The sequence below is a fragment of the Bos indicus genome, chromosome 1 (assembly GCF_029378745.1).
Source record: "Bos indicus isolate NIAB-ARS_2022 breed Sahiwal x Tharparkar chromosome 1, NIAB-ARS_B.indTharparkar_mat_pri_1.0, whole genome shotgun sequence".
In the NCBI taxonomy this organism is placed as follows: domain Eukaryota; kingdom Metazoa; phylum Chordata; class Mammalia; order Artiodactyla; family Bovidae; genus Bos; species Bos indicus.
This window is the reverse complement of record NC_091760.1, coordinates 45,324,071-45,345,915: the sequence shown is the minus strand read 5'-3', so window position 1 is coordinate 45,345,915 and position 21,845 is coordinate 45,324,071. Positions and strand designations below refer to the sequence as shown.

At 36.0% G+C, this 21,845-nt stretch overlaps 1 protein-coding gene across 2 annotated transcripts in view; it reads right to left on the bottom strand.

The window, feature by feature from the left end:
• TBC1D23 (TBC1 domain family member 23) overlaps positions 1–21,845 on the bottom strand; it is a 57,001-nt gene that overhangs the window by 16,086 nt on the left and 19,070 nt on the right. For both annotated transcript variants that reach the window (XM_019969675.2, XM_019969748.2), the window contains exons 3-12: positions 20,508–20,613; positions 19,040–19,244; positions 14,564–14,687; positions 11,721–11,845; positions 11,583–11,629; positions 10,659–10,762; positions 9,191–9,313; positions 7,814–7,906; positions 3,491–3,661; positions 1,540–1,582 (exon numbers count right to left, since the gene is read on the bottom strand). In XM_019969675.2, coding sequence (XP_019825234.2) covers positions 1,540–1,582; positions 3,491–3,661; positions 7,814–7,906; positions 9,191–9,313; positions 10,659–10,762; positions 11,583–11,629; positions 11,721–11,845; positions 14,564–14,687; positions 19,040–19,244; positions 20,508–20,613 — 1,141 coding nt within the window. The remainder of the gene's footprint in view (positions 1–1,539; positions 1,583–3,490; positions 3,662–7,813; positions 7,907–9,190; positions 9,314–10,658; positions 10,763–11,582; positions 11,630–11,720; positions 11,846–14,563; positions 14,688–19,039; positions 19,245–20,507; positions 20,614–21,845) is intronic.

Below are 21,845 nucleotides of genomic sequence, written 5' to 3'. Positions count from 1 at the left end.
TCAGAACTTCCAATAAATAACACTAGGACTTAGGCCAATACTTGCTTAACACCAGTACTCATTAAAAGAAGCCCTTTTTTTATATCACTCTGGGTATGAGCCTCAAGGGTAGTTAGTTATCAGGCCATGATACAAATTATATCCATGATAGGAGATAAAAATTCTTGCCAATATCAACAAAGACCAAGTTGAAATAAACCCTAACCTATCGAAACTTCTAATTTATAACATAAGATCATATTAAGTCAGAACTTAAGCCTGATAAGACTCTTTATGATTCAAACTCAGGATTCTACTGCCTCCAACAAATATTAATTTGATTTTACTATTAATTTTCCTAGTAATTACAGATTCAATATTTGTATATCTCTTTTACTAATGAAAGGCTTTCTTTTAATTTAAATACATTTGACATGCAATACTGTGTAAGTTAAAGGTATACAAAAAGTTGATCTGATACATTTATATACTGTAGCAACAGGGGCACCTCTATCATGTCACACAGTTACCATTTCTTTTTTTGTGGAGCAAATAATTAAGATCTAGATTCTCTGCCCAAGTTTGGTGATTATAATACAATATTGTTGTCCACATTCACTATATTATGCATTAAGTACTCCAGGACTTATTTACCTACTAGTTGCAAGTCTGTACCCTTAAGTAACAGAATTTGTTTAAAAAAAAAAAAAAAAGACAGTCTCTATTTAGAATCTTACCATCCTGACCTACTCCTTTATAAATTCTCAAATATTTGCTGTAGCAACTCTGTCATTTTTCTATCCTGAATTACCAGATTATCTGCAGTTGAAAACATCAGCTTATTTCTTATGCCATTCAGTCAACGTTTTTCATCAGCTAATACTTTCAAGTAATTAAAAAATGAGAACAAAACAAAAAAGCAAATAGTAAGAAGAGTTTACAGTGAAAAATAACCCCTCCTACTCTTGTCTCCCAGTCTTATCTACCCCTCCTTCTTCATAAAAACAAATCATGTGGGCAGTTTTTCACCCATCTTTACAAAAACATTTTTTACAAATTCAAGCTAATTGGGGCTTGTATTTGTAAATATACAATTAGCTTGAATTTGTAAAAAATGTTTTTGTAAAGATGGGTGGCTCAGACAGTAAAGAATCTGCCTGCAATGCAGGAGACCGGGGTTGGATCCCTGGCTTGGGAAGATCCCCTGGAGAAGGGCATGGCAACCCACTCCAGTATTCTTGCCTGGAGAATCCCATGGACAGAGGAGCCTGGTGGGCTACAGACCATGGGGTCGCAAAGAGTTGGACACAACTGAGCAACTGAGCACAGCACAAGTTAAAGACATCCATTTTAACAGTCTTCTAAATATTTTCTCATTGCAACTGCCTATTGTATTTGTCTTTATCTATCTGTTCTGCTGGCCTTGCCTTTTCTGAAAACAGTGATGACTGAAAAGAAAGTGTACCCAATTACTAATTTGGTCACTCCAAATCAGCTCCAGTGATCATATAATTTCCTCTGAAAAGTAGGGTCAAAGGAATTAATAAATTAAAATCTTACCCATAAATCCTCCACTGGCAATGCTCACGTATTCTTTGTTTTTCTAAAGTGGAAAATAAAATTTAAATTACTTCAAAATGCAATTCAATTAAAATATCTTATAGTTCTATAAGCACTGACAAATGTAATAAAAGGTTATATACTAAATTTCTGGATTTTTTTTACATTTAGACTTTGGCACAGAGACGTGCATACATTTATCTTGTATACTGTAAGATCTGGGGCTTGCACAGGAACAAGTGGACAACTTTGCGGCTACTAATGAGACTGTACTACAGTCCCAACGGTGCAAGAAGTCAAACCAAAATCAGTTACACTGTATTTTCCAATGTAATGAAAAAAGCTTTCAAAAATATTTGGGGTTCTTTATTAAAAAGGAAATACAAAAGCAAGTAACACAGCTAATTATGAACAAATGACAGAATGTCAACATTTTACAAACTATTAAAAATTAATGAATCCAAGTAATGATAAAGACACAAGAAAGGTATCTGGGCAGTATTTACTGCCTGAGGAAGTACACACTATCCAAGACTTCCTGCTCCCCCACCCTCCAAAGTCATCTAACAAGACTCTAGGTCTAACCACCAGCTTACGGGAAATACCAGAGATAGAACCTGATAAACACCACTATGTGAATGCAACCAGCAAAATCCAGATTGTGGGTTTTTCCAAATAAACAGATGCAAGGAAAAAAAACTGGAAACAGAGCCGATAAAAAGAGACTTAAAAGATATTAACCAAGTGCAATGTCTTGTTTTAGATCTTGAGAAAATTAGGAAACTTGAATACTCATTAGATTTTTTATAATCAAGTATAGTAGTTATAATGTGATTATATCTTTACAAAGAATTTACAGTTCAATTCTCCCTACTTTTGAATTTGTTTGAAATTTCCACGTTAAAAATTGGGGAGGGAGACGGATTTCTAAATCCATATCAAGAACTCAAATTATTAAAAGAAGTCCACAATATTCCAAATTCTTGCCATCTGACATCCTTTGTAATATATAGCTTGTTTCAGAGCATTTTTAGAATAGCTCAATTAAATTTATAAGTAAAATGAATTTGAGTCCCTATTTCTGTTATTCTGTTTAAAGTAATAAAATATCTTTACTCCAGTAAAGCATAAAATTACTGTATAATCCCTCTCCCAAATACTTTGTTCCCTTTCTGATTTTGTGTTTCAAGGATTGTCCTTTCGACTAATTTTCTCAAACCAGAGTCCCATTGAAGTGGATACAAATTGAGTGGCCTGTGTCTCCTCTCTTCCTGATTTCATAGTTCAGGGTCACACAAAATGAGGACTTTAATATATAAACTCCAAGGAATAACTAATAAACAACTATTTTTATAAAGAGCGAGCTGTCAGTGAGTGAGGCTTTGTAGAAAAGGTAGATGGACAGGGTGCATGAAATCAGTGATACAAATTAGTGTGTTAAAGACAACACTGGAACTCAAAAGGGAAAGGTGGTTAAGTGTCATAGACATATTCATGTATATTTATTCGATTTCAAAGTAAAGATATTAAAAGGAATTATATAGCAACTGTAAAAAGTATTAAGGCATGAATACGCACAGAGAACAAACAAAAGAATAATCCAGAAATGGACCCTGATGCATTGAAGAATTTAGTCTATTGAAGAGGTGGTACTTCAAATTGATAGCATAACTGGTTAGCTATTCAGGGAAATTTTTTTTTTTATTCCTACCTCATTTCTTACAGAAAAATAATTCTAGATGGTCCAGAAGATTTAAACATAAAAAATAAACCATAAAAGCATGTGCGAAAAAAATTAAGGAGACGACTTCTTGGCAAGACACAAACCAATCAAGTGTTTAAAAAAAAAAAGAAATTTAACAAGGTAGACAACAGCACAAAATTGCCTAGGAGAATTTCTTAAAAGTGACAGCAAAAACCAAAGAAAAACTGCAGTAATCTGTCAGCATACCTGTAAAAAGTGTGCAAGGACCATGTTCATATACATGTCTTCTTCCTCTCTGCCACTGCCCATGAAGCAGAGGTGCTCCCCACCAGCGATGGAGCCAGACTCAATGGACTGCTTCTGTGCTTCCAGCAGAGATTTTACAGACTGTGCAAACTCGGATGGATTTTGGAGCATCTGGACAATTAAAAAAATTTAATATGGCAAGCCTGTGTTTTTTATACATCTGCAAAACTTGAAATATTTTCCCCGCAGGCTGGGGAGAGAACAATTTTATACTTCCACCATGAAATTAAAAAAAAAAAAAAAAAAAAGGCTCTTTTTTTTTTTGGCTGCGCTACACAGCTTGTGGGATCTTAGTTTTCTGACCAGAGATTGAACCCAAGCCCTCTGCAGTGAAAGCTCTTAAGTCTTAACCACTGAATAGCCAGGGAATTCCTAAAATAAAGGCTCTTATAAATAAAATCCCTGGGATAAAAGAAATGTATATTAAATGTACCTATAATACATCAGAAAACAAAAGTTGACAATTCATGGAAAGATTAAATTATGCAAAGAAAATACCAAGATAAAAAATGTTTTTGCTGTTTGTTGTCTAAATTTCAGTGTCTTCATGGTATCATGACAAGAAAAGTTTAACAATGAGTGGAAGGGTCCATGACAAAAAATTCATTGAAACAAGCTATATTTTTTAGTCTCCACTTACATGGCAAACCATGTTATTTCTTAGAAGACAGTTAGAAATAGTGGAAGCATTTATCAGTACTTATTCTAGGTACTAGAGATATGACAATGAAAAAATTCATTTCTTACCCTCAAGAAAATAAGCATGCCAATAAATACAAAAATTTGTTAAAACTGTTTTAATAAAAAGCACAGTGAAAATTCAAAAGAAAAATGGACAAACCACAGAAAAGCACTTTGTAAAAAAAAAATTACAAATTAACAGCACACTCAAAAACATATGTGCAGTATCACTAGTAATGACCACTGCTTTCCACTCATGATTCTTGTAAAATAGAAAATTAGTGATGTCTAATAATGCTTATGGTATAAAACAATCATTCTCACAGTTGTAAAGTATAAGTTGATACAGCCTTTTTAAAGGGCAATATGGCAGACTCTAGTAACAATTCTATATACCCACATTCTATATGCCCACATTCTATAGTCTATATGCTATAACTCTTACCCCAACAATTTTACTTTTAGGAGTGTATTTTACAGAAATATTTGCACAAGTCCACAAATGTTAACTACATTAACTACATGTTAACTACAGCATTGTTTTATTACAAGAAAAATGAAAACATTCTAAATGTACATAAATCAGGCGATAAATTGTGGTATATCTATACCATGGATCACTATACACCATTAAAAGGAATGTACTAAAATGAAAAGATGTCCCAAGAAACTGTTAAGTGAAAAATCAAATAGACAAAAAACAGTGAATAAGAAATATGTAAATGTATGTTAAAGGTCTGGATGATTAAACAAGCTGACAGTAATTGTTAACTCTGGAGATACTCTTTGAGCTTTTTAAGAATAATCAAAGTTATTCACAAATGACTTGAATAATAAGCATAAAAGATGGACCATCTAGGTCCTCCAGGGCTTCCCACGTGGCTCAGAGGTAAAAAGCCTGTCTGCCAAGCAGGAGACATGGGTTTGATTTCTGGGTAGGGAAGATTCCCTGGAGAAGGAAATGGCAACCGGCTCCAGCATTTTTGCCTGGGAAATCCCAGGGATGGTTAAGCCTGGCAGGCTATAGTCCATGGGGTCACAAAAGAGTCGGACATGACTTAGCGACTAAACAACAACACATTTAGATCCTCCAAGATGAATTTCATGCAAAGATGGGCTCGATAAAGGACAGAAATGGTAGGGACCTAAGAGAAGCAGAAGATATTAAGAGGTAGCAAGAATATACAGAAGAACTGTACAAAAAAGATCTTCATGACCAAGATAATCACGATGGTGTGATCACTCAACTAGAGCCAGACATCCTGGAATGTGAAGTCAAGTGGGCCTTAGAAAGCATCACTACGAACAAAATTAGTGGAGGTGATGGAATTCCAGTTGAGCTATTTCAACTCCTGAAAGATGATGCTGTGAAAGTGCTGCACTCAATATGCCAGCAAATCAGGAAAACTCAGCAGTGGCCACAGGACTGGAAAAGGTCAGTTTTCATTCCAATCCCAAAGAAAGGCAATGCCAAAGAATGCTCAAAGTTACCGCACAATTGCACTCATCTCACACGCTAGTAAAGTAATGCTCAAAATTCTCCAAGCCAGGCTTCAGCAATACATGAACCGTGAGCTTCCAGATGTTCAAGCTGGTTTTAGAAAAGGCAGAGGAACCAGAGATCAAATTGCCAACATCTGCTGGATCTGCAAAAAAGCAAGAGAGTTCCAGAAAAACATCTATTTCTGCTTTATTGACTATGCCAAAGCCTTTGACTGTGTGGATCACAATGAACTGGAAAATTCTTCAAGAGATGGGAATACTAGACCACCTGACCTGCCTCTTGAGAAACCTATATACAGGTCAGGAAGCAACAGTTAGAACTGGACATGGAACAACAGACTGGTTCCAAATAGGAAAAGGAGTACGTCAAGGCTGTATACAGTCACCCTGCTTATTTAACGTATATGCAGAGTACATCATGAGAAACGCTGGGCTGGAAGAAGCACAAGTTGGAATCAAGACTGCTGGGAGAAGTATCAATAACCTCAGATATGTAGATGACACCAGCCTTATGGCAGAAAGTGAAGAGGAACTAAAAAGCCTCTTGATGAAAGTGAAAGAGGAGAGTGAAAAAGTTGGCTTAAAGCTCAACATTCAGAAAACTAAGACCATGGCATCTAGTCCCATCACTTCATGGGAAATAGATGGGGAAACAGTGGAAACAGTGGCTGACTTTATTTTGGGGGGTTCCAAAATCACTGTAGATAGTGACTACAGCCATGAAATTAAAAGACGCTTACTCCTTGGAAGGAAAGTTATGACCAATCTAGATAGCATATTCAAAAGCAGAGACATTACTTTGCCAACAAAGGTCCATCTAGTCAAGGCTATGGTTTTTCCAGTGGTCATGTATGGATGTGAGAGTTGGACTATGAAGAAAGCTGAGCACCAAAGAATTGATGCTTTTGAACTGTGGAGTTGGAGAAGACTCTTGAGAGTCCCTTGGACTGCAAGGAGATCCAATCAGTCCATTCTAAAGGAGATCAATCCTGGATGTTCTTTGGAAGGAATGATGCTAAAGCTGAAACTCTAATACTTTGGCCACCTCATGCAAAGAGTTGACTCTTAAAAGACTCTGATGCTGGGTGGGATTGGGGGCAGGAGGAGAAGGGGATGACAGAGGATGAGATGGCTGGATGGCATCACCGACTCGATGGACGTGAGTCTGAGTGGATTCCGGGAGTTGGTGATGGACAGGGAGGCCTGGCGTGCTGCAGTCCATGGGGTCACAAAGAGTCAGACACGACTGAGCTACTGAACTGAAGACGAATGAAGGATGAGAAAGGCACACAGTCTGCATTCAGGATGCAAACATGCGAGAATCGCCTTCTTCACCTATAGCACCTCAAACTCTCTGGGTTGTTTTACCTCCATTTTCCATGAACTTCCTCCTGACGCCACTGAGACCTTTCCACATGCCCTTTCAACCTTAGCATCAACTTTTTCAGATAAGTTAGGGACAAAGTTACTCCTCTTACTGTCTTCTCCATTCCTGAGGCTCTAAAAACCCCAGACGGGCTTAAATAATGCCAGTCCCAGTCTTACCAAATGCTCTAAGCATCTCTAACAATAATTACTTCATCTATTCCTTCAATTCAAGTGATCCTAGAACAGTAATTTTAACAACTGAGGCCCTATATGCCAGAGACTACCCTTATTACATATTACTTTATTATATGCACAAGTACTCATGAAAAGGAGGCTTACAGTAAAAACTTTTAGACTAACTACCCAATCATAATAAGAGCTAATATTCACAGAGTACTTACTAAATGCAAGGCACTATGCCGAGTGCTGTATGAGGCAGCTCACAGTAAGAAGTTTAGAATTTACTGACATAACAATGGTAAGCAACAGTAAACCATACATAACAGTGCTCTCATCTACCCTTTATGACGCCAAGGGGGTGTCCGTGGTTAAAAGGAAACCTGAGAGCTATACTTGTATAAAGGCAGACTCCCTCTTTAAGCAGAAAGAAAAACATCCCCAAATCTGGTACATGTATATTTATTCATGGATTAAAGAAAAAAATCCATTTTCTCCATATTTTTTAAAAGTTTAAATCACATTTATACTAACCAGATCTGAATCTAAATGGAAAGCAGTCGATAAATGCCCAGCATTATACTGTTCTGCAGGACGGCAATCCACCACAAAGAACCGGACTCCTTCCTAAAAGGGAAACATTTGACATAATAAAATTTGCCAGGAGGAGCACATTTTACACAATATAATATTAACAACCAAAAAGGGGGGAACAAATGGATTAAAAAATGGATCTCACGTATAGTTAGGAAGTCCCATACAGTACAGACTCAAGAAAATATCCTCAAGATCTTAAAGAGTTGTACTCATTTTAAACAGTAGTTAAAACAATTTGTATATACTGTCCTTGACAAAAAGTCTTAAAATATATAGCAGGAAGAATGTTAGTTTGGGCTATAAAACTAATTTGAATTTAGTAACTTAATGTGCATCATGTTAAACACTTTCAAAAACACTATACATGATATAAACACAGATGTAGATACAATTTCTATTTCTGAAAATAAGCCCACAAACTTATCAACAATGTAATTCACGTAAGGATTAAATAAATGTCTTCTGGGATGACAGCACGTTCTCCAATGCCAATCTGAATTGGAGTACACATGGGTCTCTTTAAACTGGATTACAAGCTATTTTTTTAATAATGGTTCTAATGAGAAAACCACACAAAATGCTTGTTTTAAAAGTATCTACTGTGAAAGGCCTATCTTCCCATGTTCTTTCCTCTTCTCTGCATCTTTGAAATACATCCCACCTTTCAAATATACACACGTAATTAACTGCTGCACTATTAATAATAAAGAACTTATACTGAAAAAACTGGCTCATCAGATTTTCATAAATACAAAAGAGAAAAAATTATGGTATATCCTCAATTCTCCTTTGTAAATGCCTTTTGGCATTAAACCATGTAATTCAATTATCTGCATGCTGCTGCTGTGCTGCTTCAGTCGTGTCCAACTCTGTGAGACCCCATAGATAGCAGCCAACCAGGCTCCCTCGTCCCTGGGATTCTCCAGGTAAGACACTGGAGTGGGTTGCCATTGCCTTCTCCGAATTATCTGTGTTAGTATCTAGAATTTAACTATGAAATAGTAAATTCACCCTTTCAAGTACTTTATATAACATTCAGTAGCCCTGTTAAAATTTAAAATAAGATTTTGCAATTTACAAAAACTAGTGTCAAAAATAATTAGTTGTTTGACAAATAAAATAACACACAAGCTGGCAGCTTAAAAATGAGCATATGCACAGGAGATTTAACACATTAATCATTCAGAAAAAGCAAAACAACTACATTCTTATAGTAAATTAATTTTGCAATAATCAACAAACATGGAGGAGACATTCATTCCTTGCATTTAAAAGGGATCATCCTCTAACAAACAGTGGGGTTTTTTAACTTACCCCTTGAAGCTGATTTGCTTGAAGGATCTCTGACACTGAGATAGCCAGGCAAAGAGCCTGACTCAGATCTGCATCGTCGTCCTTAATTCCCAACAAAGTACTGCCAAACAGATGGTGATTATCCTGTGTGAAGAGGAATTTTTAAAACTTTATGAAGAAAAAAAATAAAATCAAGCTTCCCTCCTAAAACTATTCTCAACAGACCAGATAAAAGGTAAAATAATTATATAACATCTTTGAGTCATATGATTTAACTTATTATATCAAATTTCTAGGCTAAAAGCTATAAAAAGGCTACAAACAAAACCCATGTTTGAGTTCACACAAAATGATAGACTAATTAAAAAAATAACACATTCTACACAGCTATTTTCTATACTATCACATACAAATAGCAAATTTTTAAATGATTACTCACATTTTATGCTTAATTGAATAAAAATTAAAATATGGCATAAATTATGTAATATGCTGCTAATAAAACCTGCTCTAATTAGCAATTGCTAGTGCAGTTTATTTACTATGTCTGAAGAATAAAAATTATTCTCTTAAAAGGCTGGGAAGAAAAGGATAAAAGTTCTTTTTCATCTAGTATCATAACCACTACCTTGCCATCTAACTTAGTCAACACTGTTGGGAACTGAGGTAATCTACATAAGGCAATTATTAAAATAACTGAAATTAGTCCTGAGAAACAAATTTCTTTTATAATTAGTTTTGAGGGAAATGTTCTTAAAAAGTTTCCATCACCTGCCTCCTGGACACACTATACTGAACATAATTTAATCTCATCTTAATATTTCAGGGACATGATAACTTCCAACTAACAATCATGATGGTAGAATGCCTTAAAAATAAAAAAAAACAATAATGTTCTCATGAGCACTTGAGGTCACAAATAGTTTATAAATGGTAATTCCATGCTGCCTCCATTACTAGCTTTAGAATCTAGAGTTTTAGTTTCTAGAAGTTCACAGCACTTGGACTTCTAATCTGATGTCATTTCTCTTGAAAGCACTTGTCTGATCTGAGAAAGGTTCAAGGTCTCCAGGGAGCTTAAGATACCCTTTTTTTGTGTAAAAGACAGCTCAGCATCATTAAAAGTTGGAGTTTTAACTTTAACTCCAGATAAAGAAGGCATAATGATACCTCCTCAGTCAGATTTCTATAACACAATTTTTAAAGTAAGGAAGCGTTAATTTAAGAAATACCTTATAGTCAATTTTCTCATGATCAGAAATAATAATCAGAGGAGAGGTAAAATGGCTCCTAGCATATTTGTATACTATCTTTTTAAAATGTCTATTCCTCTACTAGGGAGAATATTTATAGTGAAAAAAATCACACAAAACTGTACAACACAGAAAGAATGACAACCTAGAGTATTTTAACTGAAGTGGATACAACATAAACAAAAAACAATGCACAAAATGTGAAATACTGAAGCAGGTCATTCCTTGTCTGATACCTTTCTAAATGAAGCTGGTGTTTTACTGCAATAATACTGAGCCAGAGAGAAAAGGTCTTCTATATCTTCTAGATTCAAACTGGATGGAGTATTTTCCAAGAACTCTGAAATAGGATTATACATATATTATAATATTTTCAAGAAATTTTGCTTGTAAAGTATACAACATTAAACATTATATATCAAAGCTGGTTTATCTTAAACATTATAGTTTTATACATGAAATCTCAACAGTGATGCACAGAAAACTGCTTGAAGAGATGTGGATTTTCCTCAAAGGAGCTGAAACTCTTAATATAATCCTGCTATTAGTGACTGATAGTATCTGGCAATCAAATCAAATTCATTAGCCTTGATTGTAATACTGTGATTTATTTAACAAACACAAATGCCAGGGCCCCTGCAAATAAAAAATAACCAAGAAATGATTCCTGACTTAAGGAACTTTGTCTTGCTTGAGAAATATAAAGATAAATCATATAATGTAGTGAAGTAAACACTGTAACACAGACAGTACAGTGTGCTGGGTACTACAGAAAAGAAGTAAATCTGTGAGGGCTGGAGTGGAGAAACCAAAAGGAGGATCAACATTTCAACAATGGAGATACTTACAAGAGTCGGGGATTCAAAGGAAAATTAAGGAAGGAGGGGAAAGGGAGAGAGAGAGGAGACCAGTTTATTTAAACCAAATAAACAGTGTACAGAAAAGAACTGAATGAGTGAAAAAAACATGTAAGGATGAATGAAGGTAGCAAATCCGGGGAGACCATATTTAAGGCCTGTATGTGGACAGTGTGTAAGATTTGAAGGGAACCTCAGATCTTCTAGACTAATCTTCTAAATTCACATAATGGATGAGAAAACTTGAGTTTTAGAAAATAAAGTGACTTGAAAAATGTTTTCTCCACATTAAGTGATACTTACGGATAACTTCTTCTTTGCTGTCAGACTCCTGCCCTAAAATGACTTCTCTGTAAAAGAGAATCACATGAATTTGAGTTAAATATTAACAGAGCACCCTGAGAACAAAGAAGAGAAAAATCCAGCCACCTTGATACTTACTTTGCATTAACAAGGATTATTAACATTAAGAAATAAATAAAAAATGGATCTGCCTGTTGTAGATATCCATCCCATATTGCCTGAGTGACTTCAATGGAACAGTAACAGGCAAAAAGGCTTCCAAGCTGTAATCAGGAAATGAAATGAGAAATATAAACCACTGGAAATGACTTGCTCTTTTTAAAGTATTGAGGCAAATGCATAAGTAACATTATAACAAACTGTCTGTACCTGATATTTACCGTGGACCTTAATTTGACTGTACGTAATCCAAAGGAAGACTATGTGGATCCAAGGCACAATGAAGCCACTGACCAGCTGTGTGCCTTAGGGCATGTCACTTATCCTCAGGAGCTTTACATTTCTACTTTTTTTTTTTTTAAAGGAATATTACCCATGCTCTACCACTACTGTGGTAAAGAGAAAGATAACTAACCCTTAATATCTAAAGTAACTTAAGTTAGCATGTATCTGCCACAGCATAATAACTAGCATAATTACCCATGAGCTCTATAAGGTAACTACTACAGTACTTAACTTGCTAAGAAATTGTGAAGATCAAGCATGGTAATTTCAGTTAAGAGCACCAAATGAAATTGTAATAACAATTTAAAGGCCAACTGTGCCCCAAGCTTACTTGTACATAATTTGAAACACATGAGACAACACTGATGTCCTGCAAAACGTTTCAAGAGCTCTATGGTTTTCTATGTCAATTAAAGAATTGTTAATGTATGTAAGTTTCTCTAGAGCCCAACTGTATTTTAAATTGCATGAATTTAGGGATATTTTTAGATTATTCCATTTTTCTTGGATACAGAAACAATTTCATCTAGAGGTTTAAATTTAAAACATTTTTAATGAATAAAGGAAGCTAACAAGACACATACATTTAGTGAATATTTTGTGCCAGGTACTAAACTACTGCTACATATCTTTCATTAAACGTCTCTTATTTTAAATATTCTCATGACAGGCTTTCAAAATAGACATTTTCCTCCCTGTATTATAGGTAGGAAAATAAACCTGTAAGAAATAACCTTCCTAACATCACAGAGCTAGTGAGTGGTGATACCTGGACTAAAAAAAAGGCCTGAGACTCCACAGCTGAGGTAACTGCTATTACAGTTGACCACAAACTTTTAAAGTATAATACATAATGCTTCTAATGTTTTTTGTAGTTGTTTAAAATTTACTATTAGAAATAAGGAAGATGCAAATACAAACAGACAAGGTACGGTCAACATTAACCTCACTTAGCCAAACTAAAGCTACCTCTGCATCATTTTCAGTGATGAGTTCTCAAATCACAGGAACTGGTTTTTCTTTATCTCATGATTGGAAAAGAAAGACTCCATTCCATAGACAAGATACTGGTAGCAAGAATGAACTACTTGGGAAACTGACAAAGAGAAACTCGTTGTTTCCATAACCAGTTAAAATCTACAACCAGCACTGAGTACTAATCCAGAGTTCTGGCCACAGAAACGGCATTTCTCGGCCATGATGTGACCAGAAAGACGTCTATGAAAATATTCAAATTCTTAAAAGAAAATTTCTTACTTCGATACAAATAAGTAGACTTAATAGCAACATATGAATCTCAGAGAACCTACAATTTTATTTTTATCAAAGTGACTAGACTGTAGCCAAGAAGGAACGAAAGAGCAGGTTCTTGAGGTTTAGTATGCTAGAGCTGAAACCAATTAGGGTCTCTAGGGTCTCACTGTCTACTCATCCCATCACCCTCTGAGATAGATCCTATTATTAGTCCCATTTTACAGATGAAGAAATAAAAGTTCAGAGGCTAAGTGTATTAAATAACACAGTTAATAAATGGCAGAAATGGAATCCTTTCTGAAGAAAAGTTAGGTAAGACATCATCGAGAAACATGTTAAAATTTTTGAATATACATATATTTTCTTCTGGAACCTAAACACTGTTTTAAAAAGACCTTCAAGCTACCCTATAAGAGCAGTTCTCAAAGTATGGTCTGAGGAGCCTTGGACATCTCCAAGAGTATTTACAGGGCAGTTTGTGAGATCAAAGCTATTTTCATACTAATACTCATATTTTGCCCTTTTCATATTCATTCTCTCACAAATGAACAACACAATTTTCCAAAGGTTACATGAAATATGGTATTATCACTGACTGAATAAAGAAATAAATATGAGAATGTACTTGCCTGTGATCTACCCAAACATCATGAGATCTGCAAACTTAAAAATGCCACTATTCTTCCTTTTTGGGAAATAGTTCATTTTCATTTAAAATATTTATGCTAACATGTATTGGATTTATCACTACTTCTAAACGAATACCTAAAATTTCTTAATTTCTAACCAATGTGATCCACATAAATTATGGATCCTCAAAAAATGTTGAGTGTAAAAGGTCCTGAGACCAAAAGGCTTGAGAACCACAGACCTAAAATAATAAAACTTCCCATTTAAAATATAAATATAGAATGACAGAGGACTGAGATGTATTTTATATTCTTTTGTATCAATCATTTGATAATCTTAAGTTATTTTCTTCGTGACTGTAGATCAATTCTCAAACACATTATCAACAATTTAATTACACGGTTTTAAAGTGAACTGATACATACCATATATATTTACATATATTTCTAAAACAACAAAGGCTAAACTTCGTATTAAATAATTTAAATGAAGAGCAAAAAAAAATCTTTGAAGTGCTAATAATTTTAATCATTTGTCTTAAATAATAATGGTCTATAATTTAACACTTTTCTTTCTTTTGCTTTGGGGGGGAACTAACTATAGTTTCACAGAAAACTATTTTTCATTAAGTGTTCCTACTTTCACTTTATTACCCAGTTGAGTGCATAGGAGTCTGGAGTAATTTTCTTTGTATCAAGAAAAGAACAAAGCTCAGGTTCATGGTATTGGATGAGTAATCGGAAAAGATGAAATGGTCTCCCCTTCAGGGAACAATCCCTAAAAGACAAGAGAAGCAAAGTTTCTTGCATTAATAGGTCAAAACTGATCATATCAGTAACCAGTCTTCGTGCAATACCCTCCTCCCCTCCTTACCCCAGAGCATCCGACTTAAGAGCATTGATAGCAAGCCTACCTGACGCAACAGGGGACAGACCTCTCTTGCTTACACCTAACATACCTGACCTGATAGGAAGAAATGGCACGTCTACAGCCAACTCTAGGAAGATTCTTTCCAGGTGAACCCAGGCAGCACTCAGGAGAAAGGACTACAGGGACCAATGAAAACAGAGGGACCACTTAGGTTATTTTGATAAGCTTTGGATCCCAAAGGGAGATCTGGAGAGCCCTGAGGAAGTCCAGCTCCCTTCTTTTTCTGCCAAATAAGAAAGATCTCCCAGGAAGGCTTCAGGATAGCTCCATAGTTAACGTACTCAATTAAGAATCCCTTCAGCAAAGCTCCAAGTCTGAAATGGCCACAGACGAACATTCCAAAAGAGTGGACCCAGAGCTGTGACTGGAAGTGGCCTGGATACCAGATGCTCAGAGAAAATCCCAGGAGGTGCCAAACACTGACCCTACTGAGTAACTATAATACTTCTTGCCTTGTTCCCTGGTGTCTAATAAATCTGTCTAATAAACCATTAAAAATATACACAGCTCAAATTGCAGGCCATCTTAATAAAAGTCAGTATTTACTGAGGAAACACCATGTGCCAGACACTACAATACAGTTTACAATGTTATCTTACTTTATCTTTACCAGCAACTCTATGAAAGATACTATTATCACCCTCAATTTACAGATGAGAAAACGGAGGCTTAGCTGTGGTCAAGCAGGTCAACCAAGGTCACGTAGCTAAGAAGTGATGGCATTAAGACTTGTACACAGAAACTGGGTATTAAACCATTATACCAAGCTACCCTCCCATATATGCAATTTAATATTTGAACTAGTGGTATTTTGGTAGATTTAGTCTTTAAAAAGCAAACTGTAAAAAAAAAAAAACCTGAAATAAGGTGAAAGATTTCATGTAAAAACATTAATGAAAAGCATTGATAAAGAATGTTTCAAAATGCTATTCAAGTGGGAATAATGAAAACTAATCTCTGCAAAACTAAGATCTAAGGTCAATGTCAGGATTTGGTATAACCATTCATCTACCATTTTTAATACTGCAGATAACAGGGAAGTTTTGTAGAAAAGGCCCTAATTTGCTAATTCAGATGTCCAAAGATAGAACTGGATTCATACTGACAAGACTACCTCCTCCTCTGTCTGAACACTTTCCCCACTCTATAAAGGCAAAACAGTAGATTGCTAAAACAAAACACAGAGACACAGTGGTAACGAAGACTAGGAACATACACTGTAAGGACAATTGCCTAGTTTGTGGGTCTCATCCTCGGAAAAAGTGGGACATCTCAGGGAATCAGCCATTGCAACAGCATCTATTCATTTAATAGCTGTGTACTGAAAGTTACTCTCCACTGCAAAGCAGTGTGCTTGACAGAATTCTACTCATGTTACATCTGACTCTCTAATAAGATATATTATAGTGGAGTTGTTTGAGCAACATTTTGTGGGGCTGAGCCCTATGCGGGGGTATTAACACTGACTCTGGCTGGAGTACAGTGTTACATGTGGAATTCATGGAAACAGTAACTGGAGTAACCTGGCAAAGTATGTTACACAGCTCAGTGCAAACCTCTACTAGTAAACCTCTACAATACAGCCTGTACTAGTATCTGCCACCACCAACTTCCTGTAGAGACAAAGCTGGATCATCATGTCCCTTGCTATTACTAGTTTTGTTACACTGAGAGGTGGTAAAAATATAAGCAGTTGAGAGATTTAGTATAACACAGTCGCTCAGTTGTGTCCGACTCTTGGCAGCCCTGTGGACTGCAGCCCGCCAGGCTCCTCTGTCCACAGGATTTTCCTGACAGGAATACTGGAGTGGGTTGCCATTTCCTCCTCCATCAGTATAACAGAATGACTCCCAAATGTGAATTCTAGCCTCTGATTTACCATTAGCATAGCCCTGTATTCTGGCATCTCTAGGTCTGCTTTCCTTACATGAAGCCCTATCGCTTCAAGGTCGCACCCAGGTTCTCCACTCTGGTATGTATTAGAATTGCCTGGGAATTTAAAAATCGACAGGGCTCTACACAGTCTACTTATATTTGAAACATCAAGGGTCAGTATGTTTTAAAAGTTCTTTGGCCGAACAGACATTTCTCCAAAGAGGACATACAAACTGCATCTAGGCACATGAAAAAAAATGCTCAAAGTCATTAGCTGTCAGGGAAATGCAAACAAAAACCATAATGAGACACCACTTCACACTCAGTCTGGCCATAATTAAAAAAAAAAAAAAGTTGGCAAGAATTTAGAGAAACTGGGATCTTTATTTACTGCTGGTGGGATTGTAAAATGCTGCAATTATTGTGGAAAAGTCTGGCAATTCCTCAAAAGGTTAAACACAGATTTACCGTATGATCCAAGAATCCCACTCCTAGGTACATATCCCAAAGCAATGTCCACACAAATATTTGTACACAAATGTTCATAGTTGCATTATTCATAACAGTCAAAAAGAATCCAGATGTCCAGCAACTATTACATGAGTAAATAAAATGTGCTATTTTATTTCATTGTACATACAATGAAATGTTACTCAGCAATAAAAAGAAATAAAGTAATGGTATTAATATATGCTATAAATACATACAGATGAATCTTTAAAAGACAATGCTAAGTGAACAAAGGTAGTCACAAAAGACCATATATTATAAGGTTCTATTTATATGAAATACCCATAATAGGCAAATCCACAGAGAAAGATGAGTAGGTGCCTAGGGCTGAGAGTACTGGGGGAAAAAGCAGTTGACTGCTAGTGAGTTCAGGGTTTCTTTCGGGGGTGACAGAAACATTCTAAAAAGGATTGTAGCTATGGCTGCACAGTTCTGTGACTATACTAAAACCCATGGAATTGTACATATTAAAGGATGAATTTTATATTATGTGAATGATATCTAAAGCTGTAAAAGAAAAAGAAAACAAAAACCAAAAAAAGTTGTTTAGTTGATTCTAATAAGCAACCAGGGTGGAGAAACTTGTAAGGTAAAGCACAAGTGTCCAATCAAACTTAGGTTCAAATCCTGACTCAGTCATACACCAGAAGTATAATGCTGAATAAGTCATTTAACATCTGTCTTTGCTTCAGTTTCTGTAGCTGTAAATCAGACATATCTGCTTTATAGTGGTCACTGTTTAAGTGAGAAAATACAAAAAGCACCCAAAGCTAACCCAGTGCTTTTCACACGAAAAGCAGGGGGGAGGAATGGCAGTCATTTAACTATCAAGCTCTAGAATAGCAGTCCTCTTACCTTAGGTGCATGCTGCAATCAACCAAGAAGCTCTAAATCTAAACAAACCTCACTGCATGGCTGGCCTCCTCAGAGATCTGATTTAATTAGTCAGGTATGTAAAAGGGCATCAGGATTTTTTAACCCCACCCCCAATGACTCTCCAGTACTCTTGCCTGGAGAATCCCATGGACAGAGGAGCCTGGTAGGCTGCAGTCCATGGGGTCTCGAAGAGTCGGACACGACTGAGCGACTTCACTTCACTTCCAATGACTCCAATGTGTATCCAAGGTTCACTGCGCAGCCCAACCACTGCTCTAGATTATGTCAAAAGTTCCTTTTGGCACTAAAGTTCTGACTATCTGATCCATACCTGAGAACTACAAGAATTCTTTCTGAATTCCACCCCTCCTCCTACCCACCTCCCTTCTTCCCTGTACCTCTTCCATTCCCCCAAAACAACCCACCCATCTGTCTAGACTCAATTTAAGTGTCACTTTCCCAGAAAAGACCTTCCTGACCTCCAGGGTAAGTCAGGTCACCCCCACTGTACATTCCCATAGCACTCTGCATTTCACCTTCCTAACACTCAGTGCACTTCCAATTCCTTCTTCAACATTTGTATTTCTAGGACTATATTCCAGGCTGTAACCCCAGCACTGAAGACAGCAGCACTCCAAAACTTTTAGACACTATAATGTTATTTTTATAAGTAAAGAAATCAAAATAAGAGATATCATCCAAAAAGTATGAAAAGTTATACTGCATACATAAACCCTACAAGCACAAATTCTTAACTAAAGAATCCTTTAAAAAATATTTATAACCACAAAAATAAAGTCAATAACAATTATGATTCAAACAACCTTAAAAATTACTTGAACCTTTTACTTTACCATCAAAATAAATCTAACAACTTTACTTCAAAACAAACTAGAGCTTCCTTTATTTTACAGCTATAATAAAAAATCGTGTCTTACCTGGGAATGTACTTATTCATGATTGCATAAAAGCAGTTGTATAAATCACTGCGTGGCAGCTGAAGATGCACCAACGGTTTGAGGAGATGTATCCAGCTAAGGGTTGAGCTATACTTAATGTTACGGGATTTACAATAAAAGGTAATTACAGATTCAATATCCAAAAGTAATTGTGCTGCCTTCTCTTCTGGCACTGAAAGGTGATCTAAAAAATAAGAGTCAAAATTACCAAGGGGCTGCTAGACGCTCAGCTATTGGACAAAATACTTGTTTACAAAATATATGATACTATCTTACTGCATTTAGAGCATGTAAAGGACAAAATAAAACTACATAAAAATACATTTTTCCTTATACCTATTCATATTCACTAGCTATTCAGGATTTATTAGCTTAATATTGGACCTTCATATATGTTTCATATATATATATATATCATATGTGTGTACACATGAAAGTAGTGAAAAGTAAAAGTGTTAGTCACTCAGTCATGTCTGACTCTATGCGACCTATGGACTGTGGCCCATCAGGTTTCTATGTCTATGGGATTCTCCAGGCAAGAATACTGGGATGGGTAGCCATTCCCTTCCTCAGGGGATCTTCCCCACCCAGGGACAGAACCTGGGTCTCCTGCATTGAAGGCAGACTCTTTACCATCTGAACCACCAGGGAAGAGGGGGGTGTGTGTGTGTGTGTGTGTGTCTGTGTGTGTGTCTGTGTGTGTGTGTGTGTGTGTGTGTGTCTGTGTGTGTGTGTGTAAAAGAATGCACAATGTGAAGCAGGAAAGTAGGTATCACCCACATTTCCGGAAAGCAAAAAAGCGTTTTCCAAATAACAGATTATAAAGACTATCCTCTGCCCCAGGAAGGGCAGCTGCCACTATGGCTTTGTTGAAGCGAGGGGAAGTGATTCATTCTCCACCACCCAATTCCCTATCCTTCGCCTAGCAATAATGTTTCTCTTGAGGTCGGCCCATAAAAAAGTCTATTTAGCCAATAATCTAACTAAAAAATGACAGAGAAACAAAAAGACACCAATGGACTATAGATGAATTAAAAAAGAGAACTATAAACCAAAATAATTTAATCTTCAAAAGACAGTGTGAGGGATTTGAAACCTATTCACCCATGATCTGTAACACGTTTTCTATAGCAGATCATGACTTATGACTTACAAAGAAACTTTTGGAATACCTCCTTTTAATCTGAGAGCTGTATACAATCATACAGATGGTCAATAATACAAAAAACAATTTAAAAATACTAAAAATCAGACACTCTTTCTTAAATGTTGACATTATTTCATAAGAATTGCCAAAGAGATGTTCTAAAACTATGCCCTTTCAATATATTCCAAATTCAACAAATCGCCAATTATAACAAGTTCATTCTACTAAACAGTGACTCCTCCATCCAAAAATTATTATTTGCAGAATTTATCACTGTTTGAAAACAATTATTAAACTTACCAATGAACTCCAGACAATCTTTGTGAATAGTGTTCTGTTCTGGCAGGTCTAAAATACCATCCCATGATGCCAAACTATCACCTTTTCCTGCAACATTTAGAGCAATCTGGAAGAAAGAGGAAAAAAAGCAGCTGGCTCCTTATGTTATTTCTCACTCTTGAAAAATACGTTATAATAATAATAGAGGCCTGGATTTAGGGATAATAATGTATACTTCAAAAATTACAAGTAAAATGTCTATATCAAATTTTACTATTTTATGTTAAACCAGTGAATAAAATGAATTACACAAAGTATTTACATAATATTTTACACATGTAAGCTTATTTCAAGCAAATATCATTAACGCTATAGAAAGAACCTTTGTGTCCCCTCCCCCAAATTCAGGTATGTTGAACAAATTCCCAATGTTCTGGTATTTACAGGTGGGGCCTGTGATAGGTGATCAAGTCTTGAGGGTAGAGCACTACATGAATGGGATTGGCCTCCTTATACAGAAGACCCTACTTAGCGCCCTTGTCCCCTCAACCATGTGAGAACACATTAAAGAATTACAATTCTTTTCAATTTAATAGTGTTATGGTTATTTTTAAAGTCTTTAGACTTTCATATTAAATATTTTAGTGCCCTGCCAAGGATTTGCTTTAAAATAATACAGTGCGTAGGGTGGGGAGAAAAGGATAGAATACTAATCAAATAAGATCAGCCAAATGTTCAGTTCAGTCACTCAGTCATGTCCAACTCTTTGCAACCCCATGGACTGCAGCACGCCAGCTTTCCATATCCATCACCAACTCCCAGAGCTTGCTCAAACTCATGTCCATCGAGCTGGTGATGCTATCCAACCATCTCATCCTCTGTCGTCCCCTTCTCTTCCTGCCTTCAATCTTTCCCAGCATCAGGGTCTTTTCTAAGGAGTCAATTATTTGCCTCAGGTAGCCAAAGTACTGGAGGTTCAGCAACATGGCCAAATGTTGACAACAGTTACAACTCAGTGATGGGTGCGTGGGGGTTCACTAAACAAGTGTTTTTACATGAGTTTTAAATTTCTGTAACATTTAGAATACTAAGCACAGGTATAATTCCATTTCTGTTACATATATATATGTGCAGAGGGGAAAAGATAAGATGTGACACCGAGATATTACTATGTGTTTTACTTGTAAGTGGTAGATAACAGACGATTTTTTTTTTATGTTATCCTTTGCTTACACGTTTTAACAATGGGAACTACTTAATAGTAACAAAATCTTAATTTAAAATTAAAAAATTATAATACACATGTACTAGAGAACAGCTGAAGCAGAAAATAGAGCAAAGGAAAATCTCCTATAATTC